Raw genomic sequence first — 26,492 nt, 5'->3', positions numbered from 1 at the left:
CATTCTTACGCACACGTCGGGCACCCACCTTTCGATCCAGACCACGCTTGCGAAACATGTCCCACAAGCGATTATTAGGTTCACCATCAATGTCCTCCTTTATCACACCATCAGCCAACAGTGCAAGAAACATATCACGTCTGGAAAATTTATAATCTCCAGCAGTACGGCCCTCAGGTCTGGACTGCCTCTCAGGTTTAAACCAATCACCCAACTCACCAAGCTGACGGACAGATTCAAGCACCATAGACAAAGCATTGCCAGTTTGATTGATTAACAAAGTCATCATAACCTGCTTATAAGCAACAGGGGAAGAACGGATAATGCGATTACGCACAGAGGATGTTAACAAACCGTCCAACAATCTGTCAGCTGTACTCAGAAAAATCGCAGTTTTCATCACCTCCTCTTTCAGCCGCTGCGCCGCATCGCGCAAGGTGTACCACGGTTTGTCATTTACAGGCCAATCAGATTCAGTAGGGTATTTGTGATTACAGCCATCAGTCGCTAACTGGAGCAGACTAATCTGTCCGACATTATTATAATTCCGGAAATGATCTTGTACAGTAGAATCGGAACTCAAAGAACAAAATTTCAAGGCATCTCCTGCATCCAACATGATACCCGCAGCACCTAACTCATAAAGGCGCACCATCCACGTAAGCAAGGCCTCACCAGGCCATTGTCGAAATCGTTGCAAAATGTCACTAACTTCCTGTTGTGTAAAATCTTCCAAACTATCCAAAGGAATACCATTTGGATTACCAGGAGCTTGTTGTAATTTACGTCGAAAAACCGGATGCGCAGAAACCTCCGGACGAGCAGTCAGAAGAAGCCCGATCCATAGATTTAGAGGAAAAATCAGAATGAGAAACGTCATTAGAAAGGGAAGAGCGACCACGGTCGCCGGAATCATCATGTATGTCACAAGAAGTAGATTTACAATCACGTCCGGAGCGAGAAGACTCGCGCCTGTCAGACTCCTCAGCCGAGGAGCCAGAATCATTTGAGTCCCAGATATTACCATCCCATTCATCAGGGTTCCAGTCCAGTCCGGCTTTCACCACGACCAGACACACCTTCCTTTTACAAACACGACCACGACGATTCTTATATTTGTATTTCGCAATTCGAACGACAGCCCTTTCGGCTATCATCTGATAAGTTTCAAGTTTGTCGGCAAGCAATTTATTTTGACATCGCAAAAGAGTATGAGCCTTCTGCACTTCAACAAACTGTTCTTCCATGTCCACATATCGTTTCTGCAATTTTAAAAATTTCTCATGTCAAATCCTGTACGCAGTTAAAACAATCCAACCTCTGCGTCCCAAAATAGGAAGTTCCTCACCCTTCACTACTGGCGCTTTTTGCAAACAAGCAATCACATTAGCCGGCTCCGCCAGCTCCAAACAAGAACTCCAATTTTCACTCAAACCAGTAGAGTTGGCCCACTCACAGGCCAAAGCCTCGCAAGGCGTTGATTCCCAGCCGGGAATTTCAATAGGCAATTTGAAAGTAGATTTCGACCTCCGCAAAAACATTTTGACAAACCAAAAAGATATATACAACTATAAACAAATAATATACAAAATAAACTTCGTACGAGCCGAGTGCAAACCAACAAAATAGAAACAATACAGCGCACACAGGCTTCATAAAGAGTTCGTGACGCCAGATGTAACAACCGGATTTTCGGACCAGATAGAATCAGCTCACCAGAGCACCACTAACCCAGCCAAAACGCAACCACCTCCCTCCTTAGGACCTATTTACAACAGGTATCTATGTTTCCTACCCAAGGATGGGGCATTAGCAATATACATGCTTAGATCTTCTACAATACCACACTCATACAATATAGTCTCGCGACCACATGGGCCTAGACTAATCTAACCTGGGGCAGTTCTAATTACTTACCATTACACACTGACATACTCAGTGTTCTCTCAAGCCACAATCCTGTGGGTATACGCACTGTGTCCTCCCAGTGCTCTCACTATTTCATACATACACAAGCCACAATCCTGTGGGTATACACACTGACCACAATCAGTGCTCTCACTAATGCCACTCTCTCTAGCAGAAATCTCACTACACACCGTGTCCCTCCGGTGCTCTCACAAGCCACAATCCTGTGGGTATACACACTGACCACAATCAGTGCTCTCATTAACACCGCCTTACAACGACGATAACTTTCCTATGAATACCATTAGCTCTTCATGTTGGGGAATCTCTCCCTATTCATTAGAGGTACAATACTACAATATTATGAATCACACAAGAATGGCCGAATTACACGGTGTGCAACTTATTCTCTATTTCAAGGGCTCCTCTCTCCCTCATTATTCAGTTACCATTTACCTGATCGGGGGTAGCATCCGTTCATGCAATAGCACCTGACTAGAAGAAAGGTTAACTTTACTGTTTAAGAATAAAAGGTGTACACATTCGTTCAATAAGAACTGGGGTATCTTTATTAATAATAAAACAATTCAATGTAATACTATACTATAACATATAGCCTGAAAAGGAAAATGAAAGGTTAGAATGTGTGCACGCTAATATGAAAGGGTCGACGTCACCTTATTGATATGAAGTCTGGACTCAGCAGTCATCTGGGTTTCCTTCTCGTCTGTGCCTTGGCTCATCTTAGGGTCACACCTCTGCAGTCACGGATACACGTCTGCACCGCTATGCTCTGTCTCCTCCGCTTCCCTCCAAGTACTGGAACCTTCCTCTCATCAGCTGCTTTCTCTCTGGCTGTTCTGCACTACTCCTCTCTTCTCTCAATCACAAACTGTCTTCACTTCTCAGCTTCGATCTTATAACTCAGTTTCTTACCACTCTGGTATTCGTTCCCTTAACTAATTGCTTCACTCTGTATGCTCTGATCTTAAGGTCAGAGATCGCCAGCTGCTCCAACTAAAATAACTTCAATCTTTCTAAGAGAGTATCAGCTTCTCGGTCTTTCTCGGACTTCAAAATGGCGACTGCCTGCCTTGGAATAATTAATGGCATTGATGCTACGACTAGCTGCCGCCTACAGACTGACTGACTCACTGCTTCATGCCTTCGTTAATATGGAAGCTTGTGCCTTCATGGAAAGTTACGGCCAGTAACCTGCCGCCCACCAAATTCTTGTACCTCCCCGTACCAAGGACACGTTCTCAGCCGGCCAGCCTGATGTATGTCTTCGGCATGGAGAAAAATACAGTCTTTCGATAAGGGTCAGCCTGAGCCGGTTCTCTCCAAGCGAACAACACCTCGTAACTAAAACATTACATTTGACCTAGAAGCATCTCAAGCTGCCGGGCCGAAAGAAAGATGGAGTCTCTCCTTTTGAGGCCTACAAGGCCCGAGATCAGCATAACTCCAAGAAAAGTATCCTAACACTCTTACAAACGGACAGATTAGCACTAATACTCATGAACCTATCCCTTAACACAGGTTTATAAACCCTGATCTAAGGAAAAGGGTACGGAATTGTATCAATACGTCTTGTGAATAGGCTCTATTTACGGTTCTAATCCTTCATTAGAATGATAGTAGACTAAAGTCACCTCCAATCACCTTCCCTCATGAAAGGGCCCAAAAAATCGGTCAGAACAGCGCCTCAGCCAATCCCCTACCAGGAGTACCCGGCGGCCGTCTTGAGGTCAGGCAACTGCTGAAAACCTCAACAAGCATTGGTAAATGACTGCCAGAGGAGCTGTCAGATGCCTCATCATACATTAAAAGGCCATTTCAATGAACTTATTGAACTGCAAGCTTGTCCTTTTGCCTGCCCTTAATATTCATTGATGCGAATGGCAGTACTCACATATCAAGTAGCTGGTGGACTGCTCTTTTCATAGGCGCCCTGCTATTGATCTTACATTACAACATAACTGAAGATTGGTGCTGACAGTGGCATTGTAAACCGAGTGGCAGGCGCTGTGAGGGTTCCTGTGTTTCGACTATTCACCACAAAGCATTTTCTCCAGCATATTCACACGCGAAGTCTGGATCACCCACTTAGACAAAGTCTTGCCTCTGCTAGCGCTAGCACGAGACCCGAGTCACCTACGTCCACAGCGCAAATGGGTGGACATAGACTTAGCTTGCTCGGAGTCACTTTTCTACGCCCGCCGGAACCCTTGGTCCTCCTATCGGGGGAAGGTATGGGCCTTCGCTGGCAGGAATGGCTAGAGGACTTTGAAGACTTCATGAAATGGTCTCCTGTGACCGAGGAGGAGCAGCAACTGATTGCATTACGAAATGTAATCGGGAAAGGTGTTGGTCAGATTATAAAGGAGCTTCCGGCTGACGCTGCTTCATCCTATGCCAATGAGCGAGATGCACTAAACAGAAAATTTCTTCACAAACGGAATATTGATTATGAAAGATATACATTCAATCTAGCTTCTCAAGAAAAAGACGAGCCAATGAGTACTTTCATTTCACAACTTTGACTCTTGGCACGCTACTGTGAATTTTACTCTCTCAATGGAAGATGCTTTTCACCTGCGAATCATAGAAGGATGCCAGTCTGAGTCGTTACGCAGACATCTATTAAAGAAAAGTTACTCTCTGGATGAGATCGAAGAAATGTGGAGAGTACATGATCAAGCATAAGAACATGCCAAGAGAATGGAAGCTGGAAGAGGCGAAAAACGTGAACAAGCATTTTGGCTCCAATCCCGTAACACCAACAGGTCTTCCCCTGCAAAGAAACGATCATCCAAATCCAAAGTTCAGTCCCATTATACAAGTCGTCTGTGTCGCAGTACTAGCCGGACTTATAAACGACAGGAGCGCCAACTTAAATGCTATCGCTGTGGATATGACTTCCCTCACACGAAAACCTGCCCTGCATTAGGCCAAAAATGCAGGAAGTGTGGCCGGGACAACCACTTTGAGAACGTCTGCGAAGCTCCTCGCAAAGACACCCACAGAGACAATTACAGACAATACAGACAGTCTAACAATCGCCATCATGCGAAAGCAGTGTGGGACTGTAGAGATTCTTCCACTGGCTCTTCACAGTCCAGCTGCCAGTCTCATTGGACATATCGATCCTGTTGATCACAATCTTGTGAGTCGAGGTCGCTGTCACCAATATCGCACGACAGTGATGAGTACATCTGCATGGTTGTGGATCTGGACCTGTTGAAGAAATATCTGCAATTAGATCTTAAAATGAAGACACACTTGGCCAAATTTGTTCTGGATAGTGGAGCATCTCTCAACTATATTTCAGTTGCAGAATACAAGAAAATGAGTCCACCACCACACCTGCATAAAGCCGCCGTGCGGGTGTACACTTGGATGTGAAAGGAACCTCTTCCTTGTATAGGACAATTCCCGGCTAATCTCACGCACAAGGACAGATCTATTCTGGCCCGCATTCATGTCATTGATGGTCCTGAAGCAGATTGCCTACTTTTGAGCTTGCCCATAGTGGAGCGACTTAGACTAGTAGAAATTTTGTTTAAAGTTGATGATCAACCTGACATAGTTCACAAGTTTCCGAAGTTATTCACCGGACTTGGAAAGAAGGCTCATTGCTACGTTCGATTGCATATAAATGAATGTGTGACTCCCATAGCGCAACATCACAAGAAAATTCCATTTCACCTTCAACAGTCTGTAGAGGAGGAACTGCAGGATCTTCTCCAGGCTGACATCATTGAGAGAACGTCAGGACCGACTCTCTGGGTCTCTACAGTAGTCGTGCCTAAAAAAGGCTCACCTGGCAAAGTGAGTCTCTATGTAGATATGAGGGCACCCAACACCGCCATTGAAAGAGAAGGACACCCGGGGCCTCATATTAGCGGCATGATTGCGTCTCTCAATGGTGCACAAATATTCTCCAAACTAGACCTTAACAAGGGCTATCACCAGCTGGAACTTCACAAAAAATGTAGATATATCACCACGTTCTCGACTCATCAAGGCCTGTTCAGATACCAAAGACCCAGCCTTGGGGTTTCTTCTGCAGCTGAGACTTTTCAGCAGGCCATCAGAAAGGTAATTCATCACATTCCCAATACTCTAAATTACAGTGACGACATCCTCATCTATGGAGCAAAAACGCAAGAACACAACATGGCGCTGGACCGAGTCTGTCATGCTCTGTTGGATGCCAATCTCACTTTAAATACAGACAAATGCGAATTCCATAAATCTACATTAAAATTCTTCAGACACATCTTCTCAGGCGCCGGAATAACACCTGATCCAGAAAAAAATTCCAACTCTGAATGACACCCCCAGGCCGCGAGACGGGGGGGATGTACGTTCCTTTTTTGGAATTTCAAGCTACTCTGCATGCTATGTCAAGGGCTATGCCACTATCAGCTACCCTCTGAGAAAGCTGACCAAACCAGGACACCCATATCAATGGACCACGAGATGTGATGATACCTTTCATGCAATCAAGGCTGCGGTTGAATCTGCCAACAATCTTGCATATTTCAATCCTAGAAGAAAAACTGAAATCACTGTGGATGCAAGTCCTGTGGGACTGGGAGCGATATTGGCTCAATATGACAGAGAGAATGATCAGCAGTATATTGTAGCATATGCTAGGTGGAGTATCACTGACACAGAGAGAGCATATTCCCAGCCTCAAAAGGAAAGCCTGTGGATAGTCTGGGCCTGCAAACATTTTCACATCTTCATCTACAGAAAACACAAACAGCCACATGCATCAAAGGAAATTGCATTCGCAAACGGTGCGAATGGCAAAATTCGGCCGTTTGCGAATGCAATTCCCATTTTTGGTATGCATTAACATTTTTGTTACTTTCGCAATTTAAGAAATCGCAAAATTGTAGTTTCTTAAATTGCGATTGCATTTAAGGAATCTCAAATTGAGATTCCTTAAATGCAATGCATCAAACTTTAAAAATTTGCGATTTCGCATATAAGGGGAGAAAATTACCATGAAGTTGAGCTTCATGGTAATTTGTGAAAACTTTGAAAAATGCACTAAAGTGCATTTTTCAAAGTTCCATTTTACACACACAAATGCCCTTGGGGCATGTGAGTGTGCAAAATGTACTCCTAAGCAGATATCAGGGATGCAACAGGGTGTCCTGTGGACACCCCTGCACCCTTGAAATTGCATTCTTAATTTGTTAATTTTTAATGGTGAATTGCAAATTAAGAATGTCTTTCCATTCATTCCTATGGGCCTCTAGGCCCATAGGAATGGCTGGAGAAGTATTCCTTAATTGCGATTCTCAATTAGAGAATTGCAATTAAGGAATTTTAAGAAATCGCTATTTTATAGCGATTTCTTGATGCATTGCAGTTTGCAATTCCTTAATTGCAATTCCTTATTTCTCCCAATTAAGGAATCGCAAAATGCAATATTGATGCATGTGCTTGTTCATTCTTATCACGGATCACCAGGCCCTGATGACCATCTTTGGAAATCCCCAAGCCAAAATGCCACCCTGAATAGAGCGTTGGGGCATCTACCTTTAAGAGCACACTTATACTATCATCCATAAGCTTGGAAAGCTGCAAATCCAGCTGACTATATGTCCCGACATCCCAAGGCAACGTCCAAATCCAATCCATTGTTAGCTGAGGAATACATCCATTTTGTAGTGGCTCAAGCCAAACCACCTGCAGTCCCTCTGGAGGCCATCCTTTACCAATGAAGATGCCACACCCCACAAAATGTAAAACATTGCATTCAGACAAACAGTTGGAGGCATTTGGAGGAATCCGAGCAGAGTGTACAGATTGACAGTCAGGAACTGTCCTCTTCCAGACATGTGAAGGATGAACTGTCCATCACCTCAGATGATCTTGTATTAAGGGACAAACGGATCATCAAAACGAAACAGTTGCGCCAAGGAGTCATTAACCTAGCACATGAAGGCCACAGAGATATTGTAGCCACGAAGAGATCGCTGCGGGAACAGGTCTGGTTCCCTATGCTGGATCAGATGGTGGAACTTACACTGAAAGACTGCCCACAGTGTCAGCTAGTAAGTCGAGAGGATCCACCTGCGCCTCTCCAAATGTCTGAACGGCCGGATGGCGTTTGGCCTCATGTCGCAGTGGACTTCTTTGGACCACTACAGTCTGGCAAGTATATCCTGGTCATAATGGACGAATACTCACGCTTCCCCATTGCGCATCTCATAATGTCAACCAAAGCTGCCACCACTATACCTGTACTTGATGAGGTCTTCGCAGCATGGGGCATACTGAAGGTAGTGAAAACAGATAATGGCCCACCATCAATGAGCAAGAATCTGCTGCATTTGCCAAGCATCTCGATTTCAGACACCGGAAGATTACTCCTTTGTGGCCTCAGGCCAATGGAATGGTGGAAAGATTTATGTCCACTCTAAAGAAGACCATCCAGCAGGCAGAACTCTCAAAGTTTCATGTGCAAGTGGCTCTAAATAAAGTATTAAGTGCATACAGAACCACACTGCATACTACCACAGGCAGATGTCCGGCAAGGATTAATGTTACAAACTGAAAAAGCGGAAGATGAAGGAATATGCAGACCAACGGAGCAAGCCTGCACAGCCATCCATCCATGAGGGAGACTGGGTATCGGTGCAACAAGAACAACAGAGAAAAGCAGACTGTCGATATCAAGCATGCCCACTGCTGGTGACAAAACAAAAAGGGACCATGATTACAGCTGCGTTGGAGGGCAAGAGGATCTCAAGGAATGTGACGCATTTTCAGAAAAGCATGCCCAATGTCAGAGAAGCGTTGACTGCACCCCACAGTGTGGCAAAAAGAGATGCACCTCAGTCAATAAGTGATCATCGATCTTCCATGTCTCCTGACAAAGGGGAACGGGCGGCTCAAGAGGCCCATCTCTGGCCGCAACAAACTCATTGAAGACCAGTTTGCCTGATTGAACAAAAGTAACTATGTTGTTTTCTATTATTGTTTAATCTGGCATGCACGGACACATCTAAGATAGTTAAAATTGTTCAAGAAAGGGAAAGATGTAATGTTGTGATATGTTCTGAGTGCTAGGACCAGCACATGAGGTTGAGAGGTGGGAGTAAAGCTGGGGCGATGGAAGAGGAGGAGTGAGGAATGGGCAAAGCAGTGCAGGAACGGGAGCGGAGTAGTTGCACGAGAATAAAGCTCCCATTACATAGAATAGTGTCTGTGTCATCTGTACTGGCGCAGCGACACTACAGACTGCAATGAATGCATTTTGTACTCTATGTATTTATATGCTCAGATGATTGTTTTCGATACTTATGATTTTTTTTGTGATGTTTACTTGAATCATACCTATTGTGACTAAAACTGTATATAATAAACAACATAAAAAAAGGTTCATTCTAAGGATCATAAATAAAACAGGATTACACTATCCAGTATACCAACTATCTACCTTTACGTTCATATATCTTATTGTCAATTTTTGGGTGTGCCCCAGACCTAATTGATAATGTTTTGGGTAGGGTTTCCATTCCTCACCCAAGTTGCATATTTACAGTAGCAAGGTGCCAGTCTGACCTAGTACCACTTTACTGCCTTTTTCTAGTATTCAAAACTTTTATTAATTCCAGCCCTTGAAATTGACTGAGTCAGGGATGGGCGGTTACCTGTATCCACCGCTCCCTTTACAAAGTTGACATAGTATGAAATCATCAACACAGATAGGGGTCGAAAAAGTGAGGAGTGATGAATGCATAGGAAGGATGAGTTGGGGAAATGAGGTGAACAAATAAACAATGAGGGCAACGATAGATGAAAGAACATGGTTGGTACTGTAGTGAGAAGGTGAGTGACAAGGACAGACTTAGACGTCAAGTAACGAGAGGATGCGTAAATTGGATGATGACTGAGGACAATGAGTGAAGTGTGAGGTGAAGAAATTAGGCGCTTGGAAGGTGATTGATCTAGCATAATTTTTATTTAGTTAAGTTTTAGCAAATAATGTCCGCCATAGTTGTACAATGGTTTCTGTCATTAGTAAGGCTTCTTGGTGCTTTATTGATCTGGCCATCCGTTTCATATAATGCATACAGGTTAATAGTGACTCCAGCTGTACATAAGTGTGAGTACTATTGTCACTAGTACTGTGTCTATGTTTGTTTCATTCTGAAGTCTAAACCACAGGGTTCTCTTTTATTACAAGCTAATGAACCTGCAGATACCCTTCAGGAAGCCAAGGTGAATCAGATTGATGTAAAGAAATGTAACGGCTCAAGGTGGTACAATGGGGCTATCAAAGAATACAACCTGTGCGCTGGCTACGAAGAGGGAGGAATCGACAGCTGTCAGGTATGGACGTTCTGGCCACATTCTTCAGACTGAGATGGTACAAATACTGTTTTATAGAACATGCACTGGGAAATCACCACATCCATACCACAATGTCCTAGCATACAGAGCGTATCAACAAACCAGCAAAGAGACTCTACAGTCCCAACAATGCAGCACATACTAGAACCCAGATCGGGCATCAACAAAACACCCAAAACCTGCATTTTGCCTCACAGCACCAACATCATTAGCCAGAACTTTCTGTACCACACCAAAAGTCCAGATACTACAGCATTACAATGAGCCACACTGTGCAGCTTCAATATGTAGGACACAGATACTAGCGTGTTACCACCACCAGAAAAACTGAGTCCAGCACCAACAACTCTTTTTTACCAGAACCCACACACAATGCTGCCGCCCTAATGGTGAGAGCCTCAATGCTCCATCACAGAGGCCCAGAGCCTGCAGCGAACAAAGCGATACCAAAGGGGATGATGGATGGATTGCCTGAGCAAATTAAACACTCAACCCCAGTCAACTGATCTGGGTTTAATCCATCATCATTCTTTAGCTCACTCCACCACCCCAGTTCAGACATGGCCATATGCAAATCAGTCAGACCCTGTGCCTCATGGGAATAGTCCAGCATAAACTGCCATGCCACGTCTTCTCTGGACCAGAATCAGGCATCCTGGGACCGGTTTCTGGCTAATCAGCCGTCATCAGCCAGGTTAGCATGAATCCAGTGGCAAAGTGAGCAAGGGACTCACGTCTGGGCATACCCTGCCAATTTAGGGCGAACAAAGCGATACCAAAGGGTATGATAGACGGAACGCCTGAGCAAATCAAACACTCACCCCCAGTCAACTGATCTGGGTTTAATCCATCATCGTTCTTTGGCTCACTCCACCACCCCAGTTCAGACATGGCCATATGCAAATCAATCTGATCCTGTGCCTCATGGGAACAGTCCAGCCCGAACTGCCAAACCATGTCTTCCCTGGACCAGAAACTTGCATCCTGGGACAGGTTCAGGCTGGAAGGGTGAATGTTTTGCCATTGTGCAACATTCCGTCCATCATCATGTGTGTTTTGCAGAGCCTGGAGCAGCAGCACGACGAGCTTAAATCGTGACTAATCTGCAACCAGAGCACATACATTGTAATGTACATCACAACCTAAATCTCAAAGCAAGCCACACAGATGTGAAGACCCACAATTCATATTCTGCAATACAACAATGGGCAAGCTCACCATTACACTGAGCCCAATCCCTGCAGCTCCAGCATCCAGATTCCACACATGGATTCTTCAACACCCAGAACCCACACCATAGCAATAACATCCACTGGCAGCACCAATAGTGAGACCCATGTGTGTAACATTATTCACCTGCCCGCCTCCCCTTTCCTGCCCTTCATACATTTGTGAGGTGGCCGTACGACATCATCAGCAGTGGTAGGCATGCTGACAGTTAAACTGCAGCAGTTAAGTTAGAGTTGAGGACTGTCATTCTGAATTAAACGAATGCCAACATCCAAAGCCCAGACCTTGAAGCACCAACACCCAGAGATCTGACTTTCTGCATCATCACCCAACTTATTGCCATTGGCACAAGGCACCAGAAATCTCAATGCCCTAAAGTGACAGTCACGATCATTAGATATGGATAAGTCAAAAGAAGCATTTACCGGCCCACCGAGTATGATGATTGCTATAAAAGATGGACAGACCATGTTGGTTCCTTCATTTCTACTTCTTTCTCCAGATTCTGGCATCTCATCTGTGTTTGCCCAGCTAGGGCCATCTTTAGGTTTGCAGCCCCTCCATTCACTTCTGAGTTTTTCTGTGTCACTGTCGTTTTGTATAGCATCCTCCCACTTCCTTATGCCACCAGGGCTCAATCCCCTTTACCCTTAAATATTTTATGAAATTGAAATACAGGGTGAAAGACGAGCATGTTTAAGTTCAACTCCATGTGTTGAGTCGTTTCATTTCATAATAGGACTAATTATTCATTTTAAATCTCTTAATATATAATGTATGCTTTTTTTTTTATTTTTTTTTTTTATTGAAAGTTCATGACAATATAGTATACTCTATACAAAATAGTAAGTATTAATAAAAGATTATAAATATACACACAGGAAGATGAAATAGACATAGTAATACTAAAAAAGCTGACATAACATGGGGTAATAAATACAATACATATACTAATGCTGGCTATGATAAATGTTTTAGATACTATGGGCCGCCACTTTTTAACTGTCTCCATGATGCCAATGGCGCCCAAATCCTTAATCCCATTTCCCTGGATTTTGCACCCTTTAGAGCGTATAATTCTGATTCTATGTTATGAATCCCGAGCATCCTGCACATCCACATTTGAAAGGTAGGGGCCTCAACGTCCTTCCATGCAGCAGCAATTAAGATTCTAAAAACAGCTGTTGATATAAAAACAAGTGCCTCGGATTCTGTATTTAGGCCCAGTTTGGCGTCACACCCAATTATTAAAAGTGTAGGGGATAGGTCTATTTTGACAGCTAGCAGCCCCTCTAGAAACTTTTCAATTTCATTTTTAATTGTTCCTGATTTCCCACAGCTGCAAAACATATGTAGAAGGTCAGCCGGACCATTATCGCATCTAGGGCAATTACTATGCTCCCTCTTCCCCCATTCATACAATTTAGCCGGAGTGTAATATAGGTTGAAGAGAGCTTTAAAGTGCTGTGCTCTTAAGTTTGAGGAACGTATAATGTATGCTTTTGAATATGTGGTGGATCCTTCTTTGTCAAACAAGCTAACCACATATTTGTGGAAAACCATTTATAGGAACCATTTTTCTTGTTTACTGTACTTCTTTCGCTAGATTCTAACTTTTCATCTTTGTATGCCACGCTTGTCCCACCTTTATGTTTACAGCTCGTCCATTCAGTGCTGAACTTTTTCGCTTCATTGTCTGTTTGTATAGCAACCCGCCCCTTTCCATCCCTTCCTTTTGCAAGTGTGTCTCAGTCCTTTTTATCCTTAATTATTTTCTTACATATAAACAGAGAATGCATCCCAAACAATACAGAGGTCAGGTGCCATAACATGGTCCACACATTTCATACTAAAACGAATTATTCATTTTAAATCAATGAATATAGCAAGTATGCTTTTGAATATTTTGTGAGTCCTCCTTTATCAATCAATCGTATCCATTCATACATGGATAAGCGTATACAGAAAAATATAGTTTATGGTGTCATTTTAATCACAAAAATTCCACACACATACATACTACCACAAACCTTTCATACTTGAGAACCCAAATAATATCTCAGAGACCAGTCACCTGAATCCTAATAAAACCTTTCGGCAACGCTCATTTGACCACACTACAATAGCCAGTGCAGCAATGTCAATTGAGTACAGAATACAATGCAGTGTACGTGACTTTTGTGTTTATTTATTTTAATGACAAATGTTATTGGGTTTTCACAATATATCAAGGACAAAACGGCCCACAAATATACTTTGGAGATTGAAATATAAACCCAAATAAACAATGTAACATAAACTTGCTCACTCACTCCCAAATAAAACAACCCATGAATCCCATGCCTCCTGCAGAGCCCCAATCAGATTTGACATTAGACGCATTATTCAGTCTGTCATGCCGTGGCAACATATTTCCGTAGCTCAGCGTCAAGCTGGGAGTCCAGATTGTGAACTGGGGACAACACTATACCACTATAGTCAGCCCATCGCTGCCATATCTTTGAGTGTTTTGGGGGGCATCCCCTTGCCTGGAACACTAGAAACTCTAGGCATATACTATTGTCCATCCCCCTTTTCCAGACCCCAGGGATGAAGATGTGTTCGCTTTCCACATTCGAGCTATGTCTCTTTTCGCCAACATGAGCATTAGAAATAACAGCTTTCTTTTGTACCAATATCCCCTATGTCCTCTGTACTATGTAGGAGGATTAATTTAGGATCAAGTAGATTAACCTACGAGAGGACCTCCCCAAGACAAGACGTCACTCCCAGCCAAACAAGCATTGGCATAGCCAATAGGTCTCGCTGTTTGGACCGTATAAGTATTTCATTATGCAGCAGAATATTCTTGGTACAACAACACCAACTGTTGCATGGCTAAACACTTATAGGTCCCAAAGGCGAGACCTATTGGCTATGACAATGCTTGTTGTTGTTGGCTACTGTTGTTGCAACTTCTCTTACCGCAAATTTACGTTGGTTTGTGATATTACTATCGGACAGGTAGTGAAGTGCTGTATCGGATGGACCTTTAATATAAACCATGAATTCAGACAACACTGATTTTATAAAATAATTGGTAAGTCTATTCTTTTAATGTAAGCATTTAGTAATTAACTTGGCGAGTCCTGGTTTTGTGCGTTATTTAACTTAGCTACGTTTTTGTGCGTTATTTAACTTAGAGACTCCTGGTTTTGTGAGTTAAAAGTGAGGATATTTCGTTTCCGCCTCTTATAACTTAATAGTCCAAGTAAAATGGAAAATAAAATTCTCCAGATTTCCATATTTAATTCTCAATTGCATACACACCAAAACGTAGCCGTATAATACAATGATGTAATCGAAAGTAGAAGTTCTTAGCAGAACAAAACATTTTGTGGACTAAAAAGCCAGGACCTGTTTACGAAATCGCACAATATGGATATACCGACCAGTTAGGAAAGTAAAGAGCGAGAGACAGACAGATCCTTGGACAGTTAATAGAAAAGGGTGAACTTAGCGGCGCAGGTCTATGCGGAACCACATGGAAGAGAACGTGCAGCACATGGGGCAGGAAAATGTGCTACACCAGGTAAATATACGCAACAGTCGGAAGGGAGCGCATTAACTACTGTGCGCACAGAACGCAGCATAAGAAGTCAGGAGCGTCCTAACCTTTCTCCCTTCGTAAAACATCTCACCTGCCCCATTATAGTAATGCCAAAGAATACTATAGGATTGTTCGAATTTGATGCCAGGACTGCCATTCTTGTGACTGTGACCGGAAATAGAACTATTTCCGACTGAACAGCGTTTCACTGCATTAGCGATAAACATAGAAGAAAGATAGAAAGTGCGCCAGTTTACGCTCCTGGTATTTATCACAATTAGCATAAGGCTACATTGTTGGCAGGTGCGCACAATTTTGAGCGGACAAGAAAGTTGGTAAAACGAAAAAAACATGGCATTGCGAGTAATTAAACAAGCAATGGCCGGGCGGCCGTGAAAGTGACACTGCCGCGCGGCCGCGAAAGTGAAAGTAATGGCGAGCTATGCAGAGGAAGAGATAAGAAAGGCAGATGGCGGCTGCTTGCGTGCACACAAGCGTGCACCAAGCTTGAGGCCAGCAAAACCGTGTGGGTAGCACTTTGAAAACCCACTTACTAAATGTCTCGCAGAGCAGCGCATGCTCTGGTTCAGGCAAGACCTAAAAAAGAGATAATGCCACAAAGTTCAACATCTTGTGGAGTAAGGTAACCTCCTCCACCCCACAATGGAGGCACATGGGAGAATAAATCACATCCATGCACCAGAGGCAACGCTGCTCATAGTAGACCCTGTGTAAGTATTTTAGTTGGATCAAGCAGAGACGGGCTGGTATAGCCGCTGCATGGGGGCCCCCAGGGCTTCTGTCCAATGATCGTCATCTAATTTGTCAATATCTGACTCCCATGCCGCCCTTAGAGCCGACAGTGTGGTGGAGCTGTTCATAATCAGGTAATTGATATATTTTTGTGATTTTATGCGTACCAAATTAGGAGCTTGCCTTTCAATTGGCTGTATTCGGGCAGGTCCTGGAGGTCTCAGAGATTGGGGAATGGTGTGGCAGAGTTGCTGATATTGGTAAAATTGGCTACAGTGTAGCTGATGGTCGCTTTGCATCTCCTGAAACGATTTTAACACCATACCCGCATAACATCTCCTCACATGAATATTTCCAGGGTGTCTCATTTCTGGAAGCCACCCAAATGAGCCTCGTATTGCAGGACAGCCCCCTACCACAAAGGCATCCACTGCATCAATCTCCCCCACCAACCCCGTCTTCCGGAGGGAGTGTCTCCACATGTCTATTATCACCTGGGTTTCCAGGGGTAGGAACCCCACCCTCATCCCACAATTTAGGTAGTCAAGCAGGGAGGCCTTGCCCATCACTGTTGCATATGCCAGATCCCCCTGAAGACCATATCACCAGTCTTTAAGAATCAGTAGGTGGGTGTGGCACAGTAAGAATAAACATCAGCAGCGGCTATGTCCCCACAGTACATGGATTGAATATATGTCCGAAGGGCAATACGCGCCTCCCCTTCCCCCCATAGGAACCCACTGAGACCTGTGTTGACCTGTCGGAACCATGAAGGGGGATGGCGTAGGGGTAGTTCTAGAGTTGGAATAAGAGTCGGGTAGAAAGACCATTTTGAATATTGCAGATCCACCTAACAGGGACAGTGGCAACGGTGCCTACCATGAAAGACTACAATCTCAGTGTGCCTCAAGTCCGGGGGGAGGAGTGATTCTTTGAGTGCTGAGTGAATCACCCCAAAGATATATTTTCCTGATTGTGGCATAAATGCTTTAAAAAACTCACTGGGAAACCCATTTGAAACTGGGGATTTTCCAGTTTGCAGCTTCACCATAGGCAAGGAAAGCTTCTCCACTGTGATCCCCTCATCCAGCCGGGTGTTAGCGGTATTTGTCAGGGACAGTGGAAGCCAGGCCTCGATGAATTCTATTACCTGATCTATGTCTAACGTCGCCCACTGAATATATACTTCCCCAAAATAGCCAGCAAAACTTTGGGTGGCCTCCGGGAGACCAGACAGCAGCCCACCGGAACATTCTGGATCACTGGCACCAGGGAGACACCCTGAGCAGCCCTATACAAGCAATGTAACATCCTACTTGATTTGTCACCCCATTGATCTATGCAGCTTTGCTCATCTTGCCATGTCTGTTTCGCATCATGGAGGAGTAGCTGTTGGTATTGCTGCTGAGCGAGGCCCAGCTTCCTCCACACCTCACCACCATTACCTCGGTGGCTATTTTCCAGAGTCACAGTAACTAATGTCTATGCTTCGAAGCAAGGTCTTGAAGGCTTTCCATAATGTTGTCGCGGAGGCTGCGGTATTGACGGTGAAATATTTGTCAATGGACCAATAAATGAGCGCTTTATAGAAAGGGTTTCACAGATGCCTTGGCAACAGACGTCAGTGGAAAGCTGGACTCTCTAGTCCCACGTGTAGCTTCAGGGCCACCGGGGAGTGACAAGATAGTCCTCTGGGCAATATGTCAATATCTTACACTTTATGGATGCAACAGTTAGGAACCAGTAGATAGTCCAATCTAGGGAAGGAGCCATGGACTGCCAAATAATATGTGTACCCACTGTCAGCTGGATGGCCGGCTCTCCAGGTATCCTCCCAGCCTAGTGCGGACACCAGGGAGTCTTGCCTTGACCCCTGGGCTCACACATGCCCTCCCCTAGCGTGCCACCTGTCCATCTCCAGATGCATTTCATCGTTCCAGTTCCCACCGATCACTGAAAGGCTGTTGGGCATACACAGTGCCTAGCATGAGAGGCTCTCCGTATAGTATGCCGGTTACTAGTGAATATGCAACATATCTGTCTGTCCACACTCTAGTGGGCTGGAAGGGTATTCTGTGATGGATTAGAATGCCTGTACCTTGTGATCTCATTGTAAAACCAGAGTGGAATATTTGTGTATAGCCATATCTGGCTAAGCAAGGGACTTTGGAACCTAGGAGTTGTGTCTACTACGGAAGGAGGATGTCTGTCCACATTCTCTTGGCCTGTTTTAGCACGGTGCCTCATTTAATCTTGTTGAGGGCCCCACGCACATTCCACATAACAAACCGGATATGCCCTAAGGAACCTTCGGGGTCTGTGTCGTTCATCAACAGCTAAGATAAGTAAGTTTAGGCTGCTGTATATGGACGTAAGTTTAGGCTGCTGTATATGGACCTAAGGGGGCACGTGTGTGGGGTCTGTGCAGTGCAGCCAAAAACAGATAAAAAATTCCCTCTTCTTCTTCCCCCCTCATACTTCAATGAAAGAGAAGTATCTGTCGAGTTAGATACCCTCCCAAAACCCCAAAGCGGGCTGCCGACAAGGTATCACCATTGGATCCCCATATCCCCATCCCAACTAGGAAACTGTGATAGAGAGATTTAAACCTGTACCTCAGGGGGTGCAGTCAAACATATTGGTCCCACACTACCAATGAATATAGAATGCCCTCCACCCGAGTGGTGCCGATGGTACTAGAGCAGTTTATCCCTGGCTGGTAACATGGAGGCCTCACAGATACCGCAGAGGATCACTAGGGTGTATCATCTTGACGCATGTACCTGCAGGAGAAGCGGGATCAATAACAGTGCTTCACAGTGAACTTTGTGTGATTGTTCCGCTTATCTCTTTGAGATTAATAAAAGTCAAAGTGGGACAGAGTGTGTGGTCTCAATGTCACTGATTCATCTGCCCAGGTGAAAAGCTCCTCAGGGGATTCGAAGAACATTGTCTGGAAATAGAAGAGGACCCTCAACGGTGCAGGAAAGAGCAACATATACTAGATTTTGAGATCCCGCGGGTGCTGCTTTGCTGCTGTAAATGATGGACACTGTTATTGCAACATTTTCATCTAGTCTAGAAATATCATTAAGTGTTGTGATTGAAAAAGGATCTTGTCTTGGCTCTGTGCATATTTAATGATTGCGTCCCTATCCATGTAACTCAGTATCTTGGCGATCACTGGACACAGTCTTGCCTCAGGCGGACTTTTTCATCAGTGCTCTATGTGCCCTCTCCACCACAAAGCACGTTGAAAGGGACTCTGTGGGCACTATTGATATGATTCATTGCATAAGAAACCTGTCCAGAGAGGAGCCCTCACACCCCTCGGGGAAGCCATCAAAGTGCAGATTATTGCAACGGGCATGGCCGTCTGCATCCTCCACCTGTGCCACCATTTCCTTTGTCACAACAGGGTGTTGACTTTCTGTTGTAGGGCCACAACCAAGTCTTCGACACTTGACACCCTGGTCTCTGCTTGAGTGATCCTTTCTACTGCTTTCCATAGATCTTGACGCAGCAGGGTAACGTAAGAGCTAACTGCCCGATCTCAGCGCCCAGCATATCTCTGGACTGTGTAATGGCCGTCAGTAGTGTAGTGTTGTTTAGGTCAGCACCTACCGGCCCATCTGAGTCTGAAGCCACGGTGCCAATGTTGGTGTATTTGTCCGTGGTGCGTTGCTTGGCCGCCGTATTATTTTCGCCTAGAATTAGCATTTTGATCATACCCCCTAACCCATGTTCTTAACTTTGCCATTTGTCAGTAAACAAGTCCTAAAGAAGCCTAGAGAGTCTGAAAACAAATTCCCAGTTTAAAAATCTTGTTGGCTGTATATCTTCTGGTCCCCTTCCTACTGACAGGGTGTGACTGACATGATCTACCTACATAGAGAACAGGCCATTCTTCCTAGCCTGGGGCTTTCACAAGCAGCAGCATCTGACAGGCTCCATGTGACAGCATGTGATGCAGATAGACGAGGTGTCCCTACAGTTGTCACCTAGCTTACTATTCTCCAGTATGTTCAGAATAACCTAGTTTGGGCTCTGTCGCAAAGTAACCCCTAGGCCCCAAAGACATCAACATCTGCCACTCCTTAACACAAATGCATATCGGGCAAGACAATTGTGTTTCTTTGTATCATCCTTTTTCACTGGAAATACAATACTGGGAAAATACCAATCCTACTTCAGTTTAGAATGCAGCACAGTAATGGTTGCCGATGGCACACTCTGCTTCCAAAAAGGGGGCAACCAGGCCCTGTGAGAACCTTTTTTATGTATTAGACAAGACTGGCCAGCAGGCCATCGCTAAAGCCCTAATGGCCTAAATGAGTACCAGTGACAAGAGTCTAAATTTGTTTTCCTTATCCCTTTTATTCAGAGTCAAGGGCTCCCAGATTAAATAACTAGCTCTAAATAATATTTGCATAAATTACATCACCACAAACATCTGAAATGCAGAGTTGTGTTGCTAAATATCTGGGCATTTGCAACTGGAATGCATCAGTCATATATTTGTTCTATAGTTATCACATCTCAAAGTTAACATGTCCAGTTAGATCACTGAGTTGTTCATCTGAATAAAGCTTATTTTTTATTTTTCATGTGTCCGGTGTGGCCAACTTCCTGTATAGATCAGATTTGATTTGCCGAACCGCAATTTACCCTATCAGTTTTTATTCTGATTGTATCTAAATCCTTAGAAATAAACTTCGCTGATTTTAGTGGCTTGCTAATGTCACTGTATTGTTTGTTTCCTGCTGACAACCACATTCTATTGAAATGATATGTCACAAAACAAAAGGGACATTTGCCTTGATAGATTTGCAATTCCAGTATTTATCTTCAATCTTTACCTTTAGGTATCAGTAGCAATAAATGCAACCGTTTCCAACGGAGATATGGCAGTAAACGCTTTGTCGACCTCAAAATGTCAGCCCAGATCTAGGATGTAAAGACTTGCCCTCTGCAAAATCAATATCTTATGAGTAAAAGGAAGCAATAGTTTGAAATGTGGTACTGTTCGGTAAATTTAAGTGCATATTTCAACCATTTTTAGATTCACCATACCGTTATGTGACAAGAATCCAAAAAATAATGACTAATTTGCATTGAGCCTGTACCCATTACATTTTTCATCTTTTCAATAATACCACAGCTCACAATAAGCATGTCAGAATACATCAATGAGCTGCTGATTTCAATGAAGATTCTTTTAACCTTTCGGAGTCGGGTGGGAGCAAAACCTTTTGTTTTGTGGCACACTAGTTTTTTCATGAACAATAACATATCATGTGTCTTTTTATTTTTGTTGTTGTGTGTATCCAGATCATGAGATTTGGGGTTATCTGGTGTTATTGCCCTCTACAATAGGACATGTATCATGTATTGCTGCTGACAGCTATATTGCATGTAGTGCTAATTAATTCTAAAATTAAATCGATAGGGATAATCTTTGTATCTGGTTGTTCACTAGTGTATATTATTACATTTCCTACTTATGTTATGATCTGTTAATCATCTTTAATTGGATGCAATTAAACAAGTTACTTGCCTCCAGTAATGTTCTTGTTGGTGGATAGTCTATCTTAGCCCGTACTCCTCAACTTTAGAATATGCCCAGGTGCCAGAATGGATCCATAGAACTTAGTTAACTCCTGCATACCGAAAGGTGGAACCATGTGGCTCGGTAGTGACACAATTTCGTCCTAGAATCGATGAAGCAGAGCTATATATAAGCACCATACTTGCGCTCTGATGCCAGTTTCTTAATCTTTCTCCTTTCATGCCCACAGATGGTGAGCACTTTAAAAAAATCGCAGTCATAGTGTACCTAAACCTAACTTAGACCCATATTGTGGTGTTCAGGAGCACTCCCCACAGAACGGTGAGGTGGGAGGACAGTGAGTAATTTGTGTTTAGAGTATCCACTATTAACTTGTTCTTGTGATGGATATTTTGAACTGCAGATTTTTCATTTTAAGACTAAATGCCATAAGTAGGTTAAAGTTATGAGGACTGGACGCAGATCCGAAGGTCTTCCAGGACTGATTGAGCAAAACTACCGTTGCATCAGATGTGGCTATCAAGGTAGTAGTGTTTCGTCAAATTGTGCTTTTGTGCCCAGGTCAAAGTTGGACCGTAGCTAAGAACTGGCACCCTCCTTGCCTATGCTATTGTAGCAGCCTTGGCCCTGATGGAATGAGCCGATAGGCCATCAGGGGATTAATTCTTGGTCTGTGCATGGCAGATTTCACAACCAGGGCTCTTAATCTTGACTTAGGGCCTGATTACAAGTTTGGCGGTGTGAGAGCGGGCCGCCACCCCACAGCCCAACTCGCACACCACCAAAAAGGATCTCCGCCTGCCAGATAACAAGTAATTTCGTGGTCTGGTGGAAGAGCGGTGTGGTGGTCCCGCGGCGGTGCAGTACAAAGGCTTGTATGGGAGCTTCAGAACTGCACCACCGCGGAACCCCCATGCACGTTCCTGCACAGCGTGGACTGCGCTGCCTCTACCGTGGATGAACGTGCTGCCAGGACTACATTCGGTCTCTGACACAAATTCAACATTGACTATTACTTGCAGCTTAATATATAACCCTTTCATAAGGCTCTGACTGTTCTCAAATTAACTGGTTAAAATACGATTGCAATAATCATAGGAAAGCTCATCAAATACATAATGCAAGACCTGAAGAAGTCAGTTTGTGGACGAAACGCGTTGGCGGTTGCAAAACGCTTTTAAAAACAGAAAAATAAAGGATGATGTTTAATATGACAAAATAACATCGACTCTTTTTTGAAAAATATTTGCATTTCAAGACTGTACATTGTTTGACCTTTTTAAGTGTGCTGGGCTAATCTTGTTTGCGGTTGTTTTGGGAAAGTCGGTTGGGTGACGACTGGCTCCTCAATTATTTGAGGTTTATGGGATTGTGCCTTAAGCCCTCTTGCAACTTTCTGTATTTGACTATTAGGGATGTTAGGACTAGTGCAGGTATCAATGCTTTGATCCTCAAACCCTGTGCAATTGAACAACATGTGCCCCCTGCATGCACCCCCATGCACAGGGCCAAGAGGTGGCCCTGCGAGGCGCTTTGTGTTAACTCACCTCCAGAAGTTTCATGGCGTGAGAACAGCTACAAGATCATTGGTAGTGAGGAAACTCGTAAAATATTTGGCCCTGCTGCAGCTGCAACACCAAGCATATTGCACCCTCAAGACCATGCACCATTGGGATTCCAGGTCCCTGGCTGTTGCAGCAGTTCTCTGGAGGTTTGACCGCTTTACAAATAATAAGGCGGTTGGACCACTGTAGCGGCAGTCCCCTATCGCTACCACATCATACCTCCACCCTGAGTTTGACTGTCCCATGGACCACCTAACTCGTAATTAGGCTCAAAGTCTCTGGAGGTCCGACCGCCGTACTCGTAATACAGCGGTCGGACCCCTGGTGCGGCGGTCCCCGACCGCCACCTCAACTCCACCGTGAGTTTGGCGGTCCCATGGACAGCTAAACTTGTAACTAGGCCCAAAGTCTGTTCTTGACCACCTTCGTTTTCTGTTCTCCAGAAAATCCTACTAAGAGCTGGTCATCTGCATTATGGTCCCTTAAGAGGTGAATGTGAAAGTTCAATGCCCTTTTAGTGTTTAGGCTATGGAGCCTCCCTCCCTCCTATGAAGAATGCAGTGGTGAAAAATTTTGGTAGAGTGGTAGCTTGTCAAATGTGTAAAAGTGTCACAATTGTGGGCATAAAGTCACCTAGGTTCACAGCACTAACTTATGGAGGTGGTCTAGGGTAACTTCACTGAGAGCATCTGCACCTTACTTATTGTATGCAGGGCTGATTACAATTTTGGAGACTGTTTTGAGCTCTAGCCACCACAGTGAGCAGCTGTGTGCTGGCTAAAAAAAGATGTGCACATAAGAAAAGTTAACAGTAGTTTCAAGTTTGATTGCATCATGCCAGAAAGATGTTCTGGTGGTTCAGTCACTTTCACAGGCACAGGGCCTCCTGGCATAGGACGGAGGACTCCACTCAGCCCTGCATATTGCAGTAACACGTGGCAATAATGTTTCCCATGGGGACCTGCAGCAGCTCCCTCTTGATGGATTGCAAGATAGCTCTCAGGGCCGGATGGATTGCCTGAAAATCCGAAAGATAGATGTGGTGCTGGCTGCAGATCAGAAACTAGAGGCCTCGATCCTCCACCTCTCTCAGGTAACCCCTTCACTTTATCAGTCAAGCATCTGTCACAGCTCTGCAATCTGGGTGGAGAAGGGAGAGAGGCCTGCTACAGGCCAGGTTTTATCAGCAACCACAGAAGATCCTGAGCCGTCTCCTGCGAGATCTGGATGGAATCAGAGGGGAAGTCCTGATGCTGGGCCCACTGAAATCCGAGGTTCCACTGCAGGGCCCACATATGCCATCCAGCATTCGTGACGAGGCGGATGCCTACGTTTAGGAGTTGAAGAAGTCTCAGAGCTGTCCTCACTGAGACACAGGATTGAGCTCAAGCCACCGGGTGTACATCCTGAAAGTCCTAGACTTGGTGTGGCAGTGGAAAATCCTTGAACCACATGGTGTCCAGGACAGCCTCATTGAGGGGAATCCTCTTCATAAGGCAAATGCAGGTCATAAGCTCATTCATAGAAAACTCCAAAGTTGTCAGGAGTTAATCAGTCAAACGTAGGTAGTCTCCAATGGACTTTGGCGATCCTTCCATGAGCAGCCCGACATTGTGGGGAACACATGCATAACAGACCATTGAAGGTGGGCAGCATAAATCCGACTTCACTTTTGTAAACACCAGAGTGATCAGAGGTTGGTGGGGGGCACAGCAAATTGGGAGTGTTCCAACCCCACCATGAACCTCAGATAATACCTACAGGATAACAGGACGAGTATATGAAAATACGTGTCCTTCAAGTCCAGTGACATCATATAGTCACCAGGGGCCAGAGCAGAAAGGAGGGTAATCATATTGAATCTGTCTTTCCGCAAAAGTGAATTCAGTGGACTGAGGTCTTGTATGGGCCCTCAGGCCTCTGTCTTTCTTAAGAACAAGGAAATAGCGCAATTGGCACCCTTCACTTCTCGCCAAAGCTGGCACTCATTCAATGGCACCTTTTGCTAGCAGAAGGTCGACTTGTTACAGTAAGATTGCTGAATCATCTGCTAACAGGCACTCTGATGTGTGGGAAAAAATTTGGCAGAGAAAAAATGAATGGTAGGGCATAGCCCTTTGAATGATTCGAAAGATCCTGGCCTGTAACGCCTGATGTAAGGGATCTCCAAGTGTGGAGGAAAAATAATATCCTTTCTCCTACCAGCCAAGCATGGGCCTGTGAGGGCAAGGTAAAGTAGACCAGCCCCCTGGGATCTTAAGGTCAAACTGGCCAGTGAGAACATTTTTGTTCTGAAGGCATCAATATATTTCTACTCTTAGCTCAAAGATTTGTTGGAAAAGTATTAGGAGGGTCACCTGTATCACCAGGTCTAAAGGTGTCTCCAGGGGCCGGCCTATGCCACTTGGCAACATATTAGTTGACTGGAAGGCCAGGGCATGGCTTGGACCAAGTCGTTATAAGTGTGTCTGTAAGAGAGTTATTGAATGGCAATAATGGGATAGAAGTTAGACCTGGTCAAGAGTCTCTTACTATATTACCCTTCTTCTAGTTGTAACTGTCAATACCTCAAGTTAAAAACAGTCAAACAACGACAGTGTCCAGCGGGTAAAGCTTCAGGTAGATCTTCCACCGCAAGGTTGGTAGTTCCTGAGCTTTGCTGTAAGCACCTACCCATCGCCGCTCCACCCGGTTCCAGCGGCGATGGGTTGGTGCTTAACTTGAGGTATTGACAGTTACAACTAGAAGAAGGGTAATATAGTAATGTTCTTCCCTTCCCCCACTAGTGTGGTAGCCACATGAGCAGACATACACCACACTTTAGGGTATCAGCGTAGACAGTTTGTTGCACCACTAGATACTTGCTAATTAGTCTCCTAGGTCCTGAAGAATCGCTAGTCAACTTTACAGCAGCAAGAAACATGTTGACCGGACTACAATAAATTCTAGATGATAGCTGGAAACATTATTTTCCACAACTCTCCTCTAGAAAATCGTTTTTAACTAAAGCAGTGGCCCTCCTGAATAAAGTATTCCCGGCACCACTAGCTTTATTTTCACTCACTAACCCACGTCTACCCTTTAGTCCTGGCCCCACACCCGCACTTCATCCATACAGCTGTTGGAAAAAGATCTCCGCCAAAGAGCCCCTCTATGAGGTGTTGCCTGTTGGGTATTGCACCGCCGACCCAACGAGGAGCAGACGCAAATGATGAAGCATGACACCTGAAAGGGTGTGTGAGGGCATTAAATCCAACAAAATGGATTCCCAGGGTTACCTCCCGGTCACCCTGCCGTAATCTTTATGTTGTCACCATCACTATTCAAACAAATACCCACTGTTAGACTGGTCAGCCTTAGGACGGTTTTCCCCCATATTTTTGCTTCACCCCTCCTAATTTTCTGAATTGGTTTTTATCGGCCTTAGGATGCTATGCACATTACCACTGCTAACCAGTGCTAATGTGCTTATGCTGACTCCTTAAAACATGGT

The 26,492-nt window shown here is 44.4% G+C and overlaps 1 protein-coding gene across 1 annotated transcript in view; it reads left to right on the top strand.

The window, feature by feature from the left end:
• LOC147750918 (acrosin-like) overlaps nucleotides 1–26,492 on the top strand; it is a 622,490-nt gene that overhangs the window by 265,763 nt on the left and 330,235 nt on the right. Inside the window, exon 4 of the mRNA XM_086931720.1 lies at nucleotides 10,127–10,272. Within this exon, the coding sequence (XP_086787846.1) occupies nucleotides 10,127–10,272 (146 nt within the window). The remainder of the gene's footprint in view (nucleotides 1–10,126; nucleotides 10,273–26,492) is intronic.

Source organism: Lissotriton vulgaris, chromosome 1_1 (genome assembly GCF_964263255.1).
Source record: "Lissotriton vulgaris chromosome 1_1, aLisVul1.2, whole genome shotgun sequence".
In the NCBI taxonomy this organism is placed as follows: Eukaryota; Metazoa; Chordata; class Amphibia; order Caudata; family Salamandridae; genus Lissotriton; species Lissotriton vulgaris.
Note: the sequence above shows the minus strand (reverse complement) of the source record. Positions and strands in the feature narration are given on the sequence as shown.